Source organism: Lepidochelys kempii, chromosome 3, assembly GCF_965140285.1.
Source record: "Lepidochelys kempii isolate rLepKem1 chromosome 3, rLepKem1.hap1, whole genome shotgun sequence".
In the NCBI taxonomy this organism is placed as follows: domain Eukaryota; kingdom Metazoa; phylum Chordata; order Testudines; family Cheloniidae; genus Lepidochelys; species Lepidochelys kempii.
Genome location: NC_136382.1, coordinates 160306080 through 160312970, shown reverse-complemented (window position 1 = coordinate 160312970; position 6891 = coordinate 160306080). Strand labels below are relative to the sequence as shown.

At 36.6% G+C, this 6891-nt stretch overlaps 1 protein-coding gene across 8 annotated transcripts in view; it reads right to left on the bottom strand.

Moving 5' to 3' along the window:
* Positions 1-1786: 1786 nt before the first annotated feature.
* WDR26 (WD repeat domain 26) overlaps positions 1787-6891 on the bottom strand; it is a 45619-nt gene continuing 40514 nt past the window's right edge. For 6 of the 8 annotated variants that reach the window (XM_073338750.2, XM_073338747.2, XM_073338745.2 and 3 more), the window contains one exon: positions 1787-6742. In XM_073338750.2, coding sequence (XP_073194851.2) covers positions 6717-6742 — 26 coding nt within the window. In that variant the 3' untranslated portion in view covers positions 1787-6716. The remainder of the gene's footprint in view (positions 6743-6891) is intronic. The other 2 variants (XR_012158213.2, XR_012158214.2) reach the window with 2 other exon arrangements.

The window sequence follows — 6891 nt, the reverse complement described above, 5'->3', positions numbered from 1 at the left end:
TCTGAGGACTTAGAGGAAAATATATAGTTATCAGAAGACACTGAGCACAAATAGCCTGAGAGGAATGCATAGTAGAGTCTTCATACTTCCAGCTAGCAATTAAAGTTAGTCTGGATTTCATTCTACCTTACTACAGAAGTCAGTAGAATGATTCAGATTTTAGTGTTTAGAATCTGACTATCACTAGAATTTACAGGTGGGAGAAAGATGTATTCTAGATGATCAATAGGAGGGAGCGTACTCCTTTGTGAACAAAAGTGTTTTAGCATCACTTTACAAGAGAGGGCCTTAGTCCTTTACAGAAAGCCCTTAAAAGCTTGCTAATAGTATGTCAGCCTTGGGCTTTAACTTTTTCATGTCTTTTCAACACTGGTACAGTTTTATACTAATTGTTTATATTATAGTAGGACCTAGGAGCTATTGCACCAGAGACTGTGCCAACACTTTAAAAAATGGTCCCAGCATCCTAAAAAGTTTACAATTTAAGTATATAACAAGAGGCAACACGTAGAGACAGCCAGGAGGAGCACAAGGAAACATTGTGACAGTCAGTCTGATAGCCAGTGAATTCAGGGCAGCAGCTGCCTCTGTTGTCAAGATTGTTGTAGGGGTTATGGCCAAGAAGAGATTTAAGAACGAACTGAAAGGTCAAAGACGTGGCTTTGCAGAGGATTACAAAGCCTCTCCTCTAAATTTGTAAGGAGCCCCGTAGCAGAAAGCAAGGAAGGTGCTTATTTGAAAATTTAACGTTTAGATGGTGGAGACTGGCATCAACATCACGATATCAGGTAAGAGAACAGAGAGCAGGGGAAGTGAACGCATGTAGTTTATGCAATAAAAGGGGAAGCTAGGAGGAGGAATCTCCTTTAGGTCAACACTGTAGTTTCAATGCTAGCCTCAAGCAGGATCTGACTTAAGGTGGTTGGGAAATACCTACCCCAAAAAAAGTAGTTTAAATACCGCTGCACAGCATTACCTGGGAGGTCCAATGTAGCAGCACCCTACCGTACTAAGTGCTGTATAAAAAAATAAGACAATCCCTACCCTATAGCATTTACTATCTAGATTATTGCCCTCTCATATGAATGGGAAGGATTAGTCAGTCAGTGCTTGTACTGTGTTTTGAAAGTGCACACATTAATAGGATGTAGATAAGCACAGACTAAGATGCTAAAAAGTAAAGTGCTGTAAGTGTCAAGTATTACAAAACAGCTAGTGTAGGTTAAACCTGAACAAGCAAAGCCTAGGAGTCTACACATAGATACTTTGAGCCAAGTTAGAAAGGGTCAGCTTCATTTAAGTTAGATTCAAATACATATTTGGGAAAATATTCACTAAAAATGCTAAAATATTGAAAGTTCTATTTTAATTGTCAAATCTGAGGTGTAATGGACAGCCAATTGACAGCCATGTAACTGAAGGTTAGGAGTGTTAAGAACTATTCAGTCCAGTTATTCATTCTGTTTATTGAACTGAAGAAAGGGAATACAAACATTTCTGTTAAGTGCTGTGCACCGACATGGAAAAAGTGTTTTTTTTAAAAAACCCTAATAAAAACAAATCAGAAGTTATGTAGTTCCAATTGAACAATTTTCTTTTTAAAGATGTTTAAAATACTACACATTTATAAAATAAAAAAGTTAACAAAGGGTGTTCTGTAAATAATTAGTAAAACAAGTGAAAAATAAATATGAGACCCAACATTCTTATATTTTAATGTAATATAGCAAAGAAATTTAAACTACTAAATATAATCCAAGAGGACAGTAACAAAAAATCCAGAAAGTTTAAGAACGCAATCCTTTGAAACATTTAATATCAGTCCATAGCAAATAGTCATTACATACCAAAAGCTCTAAGTGTTAACTAGTTCCACCACAACTCCATATAAATCTTGACAATTTAGAAATCTTGAGATCAACAGTAAAGTTCTTTTCTTGATCTCTACAGCTTGGTTTGTAAGTACATACATGCTTTGATGATCCATTTTGTCCCATACATTTTCAAGGAGCCAATAACTTTTTTCCATCTGTGCCTAAAAATGTTAAGATTCAAATCTAGCACATTTCCCTAACAAGGAAAAATGTTTAAGTGAAAGATGGGGCACACTGAATTTCAAATTTATAAAAATATACCGATATTAACTGATGCCTGTAGTCAGAGGACATTTCACATACACACAACATGACAAAGTATGCAGTAAAACATGACCAGTACCTAGAACACTTGGTTCCATGTCTATGTAATACACACACACACTCACACTCTCTCTCATATATACCAAATAGGAAAACGTTCACACTTAGCTGTTTTACTGAACCCAGGTAATCTGGTTTAGCAGACAGGAAATGGGTTTATAGTTTGTGTTTCAGCAACAAGAGGCAGCTACTGCAGCAATTCAACACTGCACAATTCAATGAAGTCCACCCTGTTTTAAAAAGAAAAAAGTGTACAAGAGTTAATGAAGTTTTGCTAATTGTCTTTAAAATTAGCAGTTCTTCCTAAATCAAGTATGGTAGCTGAAAATGGACACGAACCAATGTGTATTTTTTTAAAGCCATATATAGGATTGGTGCTCCTCGTTCTAGGAGTTTCAAATAAATTAAATTGAGACAACTTATTGTTTTAGGGATATGGATTTGAAAAAGTCTACTGAAAGTCTGTCTGTCTTCTCTCCTTCTGGTTGTCCCTCATATCAGCCAACAAATTTGGCTGTAAACTAGACCTGTATGTTGATTTCCCCCACCTTTATGTATATAATATACTCAACATAGACTGATTTTGTGTCAGTTCTACTTTCCAGGAAGCAATATCCTAATAAAGAAACCTTCAAACTTTTGTTTGAATTGGGAGCATTATTTATTGGTGCAGCGAGATGCCACTAGACACAAATACTGCCAATAGTGAATTGATTGCATTAGACGTTAATTGCTTGAAACCAGGATGACAAGTTATTGGCAAGAGTTGAATAGTTTTCCAGCTTGCATCTTTGCACTAGTTTTAAAATTATTAGGGTTACTTCTTTTACATTTGAAGAACCTGTACTAAAAGAGTGAGGGAATTGGACATAAAAGTTTTTCAGAACAGAGATTTGTAACAGCAGCTTATTTCCCCCTTTGCGTTCCATCATCTCTCTCAAAAAACTACTTACCTGAACAGCACAGGCACATTCAGATAAATGGTTAAGCATAATTCAGGAAAGATTTACATTGCTGATAATGAGTAGCTATTGTGAATATTTTAATCAACAGCTACAAAAAAAAAAATGCAAAAAACCAAGCTTACAGTATGTTCCCCCAGAAGTATAGCATCAGTTACTAGACATAACTGATTGTTGGGGAGAAATAGGACTCTTATTTGCTCCAACCCTTAGATCCCAGCCTAGGAACATTTTTAAGCACATGGAAATGAACACATTGCAGATGAGTCTACTGCATTTGCTTTTTCCATAGCCAAAGTCTTATTTTTGGTCTATGGGCAAAAAGTATTGGTACTTTTCAAACCACACATTATGACTATGTGGTAGCATGTTAAGAATAGTTTAGGCTGCTCTTTTTAGTCTAGAGTCTAGAACAGTAGCCAGTCATCATTCACAGCCTATAGGCCTACAGGTAATCTTGCTGTCAGACTAAGTACCATAAAGCCACAGTCTCACCTTTCTATCAGTATCTGCATATCACGTGTAAGACGCAGGCACAATGTATATAGCAAACTTGGTAAGACAGACTTCTAGAAATGAACCACACCATCTAGCTGGTACAGAAGCCTTCCCATCTATATTGCATAGTTGAGTTACATAACTAAATTTAAATGGCAATCTCAAAATGTGCTTCTCACTAACCCCATTCCAAAGTGTTCACCATGTATACATTAGGAGTAGACTCTAAAGTCCAGAAGCTTGCCCGGGGGGGGGGGGGGGGGGGTGGAGGAGGAAGAGAAGAAATAAGTATTTTGGCAAGAGAATTAAAGTTTAATATTCTTTGTCACAATTCTCAATGAAAAAGAAGGTACTGACTCAAGTGTGCTGTACTGTAGCTTACACTAGATAGGGAGTCCCTGCTAATAGTTTTAGCTATAGGCGCTATGCTGAAAATCCTGTGAAGTGACTAAGCACAAATCAATCTTCTGGATTTATATTAGGGGCTTGATCCCACATTCCTTACACACACACAAAATTCCCAGTGAAGTCAGTGTTAGTTTTTGGGTGAACAAAGAAAGACAGAATGGGCTCCACGTCATCTAAAAGTATAAAGGGTTAAAAAAAACACCCTTCAGTGACTGCATTACATGCTCTTGGTGGAGAAGAGATTTTTATTTAGGTTTAAAGGAGACAGTAATGCTCTAAAAATGCTTAAAATGCCAAATTAATAGAATATATGTGAAGCCTGGAAAGTATAAATAGCAGCACAGTTGCTGTTATCAATTGTACGCTACTTTGAAGATGTAAAGCACTGTAAAAAATTCAGATATTTGACTTGTATTTAAACCAAAATGGTTAGCTTGCCAAGACTGAGCTCAGTGTTCTTTGCTTCTCCTGAAACCTGTACGAGTATCACTGACACCACAGAACCAAGACGATCATCTTAATGCTGTGACATGCCATCAACGGTGGCAGGAGAAACAGAATGTTGATCTCCAGAATTAGCAGGTCAAGAGAAGAGAACTAATTTTCCATTTTTTGGTTTAAAGTTTGTTTGTAATCCAAGTCTACACAGATATTGAATTCCAATATTAAACACTATTTTATATTTGTTTAAAAAGCATTTCAGCTGAATTTTAAAGTCATTTTAGGAAGCTGAAGACAAATGAACGAGATTGAAGGTACTGAAATTCAGTTCTTATTTCAGATGGGAAAATATCAAAATATAGGATGAGGTCAAATTAAGGATTGGTCTCAGCAAAAAGTGTGTATAATTTAAGTGTTTAAGATTACAAGCGAGAGTCAAAGAACCTAATGGCCATAGTCTGTTAGAATCTCTCTTGTATTATATGCCTTGGGAGCATCCATTTGGGTCCTGGCCCCACCCTTTAAAAAAAAAAAAAAAAAGGGTCTTATGACTGTGTTATTTCCTCCATTCCCATTACCCAACCACAAGTCTGTTTTTTCTTCCCATGGACAGTTATCCCTTCAACCAACCAAGGAGGACACTAGAGTACTTACTTAGTCCCAGTAGGAGACTCAGCCACCCTTTTGTTCACATCTTTCATGATGGCCTGCCTTCTTCCCTGCTCCCTCTTTACTTCATGGCAGCCCTGATACTACCTTCACCATCCAGTTGAGAAGAGGGAATTTAACACCATTCCATAATCAATTGCCGAGTAGTGCAGAAGCACACTAGAGATACCAGGCCACCTGTTTATTTTGAGAAGCATACAGTACTCAAACTGTCTTTTTAATAAGAAATTAAGGAACCATTCCTAAAAATGTCAGGCTATTCACAGCACCAGCACAGAACAAGGTCCAGCAGACACATTTAAACCTGTAAACTTCAAAATACCTCAAAAAACAAAAATCTATGCATCTTTGTTAGTCAAATACTAAGGAAAATGCTGCAGTTGTATTTAAGTTAGGGGAAAAATTATACAAATTGTCAATATGGATTGTAATTTGGATGATAAAGGTACTTTTAAAATTACAAAGCAAAACAACATTATCCTTGTTTCAGGTCCTTCCTAAGCTTTTATCAGAATTGTTGCACAAGTTAAGACAAAACTTGTTGCATGTATTTATGTAATCTAAAAACTGACCTTTGTCCTGTTTATTAAACTACTAGTCTCATGGTGCATTTTGATAGCTCTCACTTCTAAATAATTCTGTTTCTTCATTAAGATGGGAAATGAGGTTTCTTTTAAAAGAATACTTTACGTAGCCTGTGTAAAACTCCTTCCAGCCACTGCTTTTGACCATGTCTTGCATGATACTCTAAAAGAGCATCAGTTATACTGCATTTCATGACACTGTTTTTTAAGCTGGTTTAAATTCCAAATGTATACAAATGAAGTCACTTTAATCCTATAAATAATTTATTTTTTTTTAAAAAAATTGTGCTGTTAACCCCTTTACAGGGCAACGAGCTATGTGAAAAGTACAAAACTTTTTGTCAAGTGTGATATTGAGAGTGCTTTTGACATAGTTCACTGGTTTATCGTCTGGATTGATATATACTGCGCAACGGGCAAGGCTAGAGTCCATGAACCAAGCTGCAAAGATCTCAAGCTAAATAAGGCGGAGAGAGATTTAGAGAAACAAGAGAAGGAAATACTTTCCTATCCAATGTATACTCTTCAGACTAAAGCACTCTTTCTATCAAGCCTTCTAAACTGTTAAATAAAGTTTTCCAAACAAGCATTTAAACTTCATTACACAGAAGAGCAACAAGAACGGTAGCCCGCCAGACAAAAAGGCAGGAGGGAAAAAATATATATACTGAGTTCAATGGTTAGCCTGAATGTAGCACAGTTCTTCACAACCGATGGGGGGGGGGGGGGAATTCGACACGGCGTCCAACATCGTTCTGACGACGTGCTTCATCTCAACTGGTTACTATGAAGCAAGGTGGTAAATGTTTGGCCCCGATCGGGCTTCAGAAATGGTTCTTTTTTCATGACGAGCATGTCTGTCCAGCTATCAATCATGTTGTTTGCACCAAATCCCAAGCCATTTAAAATACGACTAATTTTAAGTTAAAGAGAAGTCGTCTGCTCCAAATTCGCCATCAACTATCCATGCTACTGCATTCCTCTGAGCAAAGACAAGATGAAAGGTAAAAAAGATTAAACTTGGATAAGAAATTTTTTCAAGGTGTAACAACCTCCACTACAAGATATATAATTATAACTTACTTATATACATGTAACATACACACAAATTTAACACGCTTCAGAGTAATC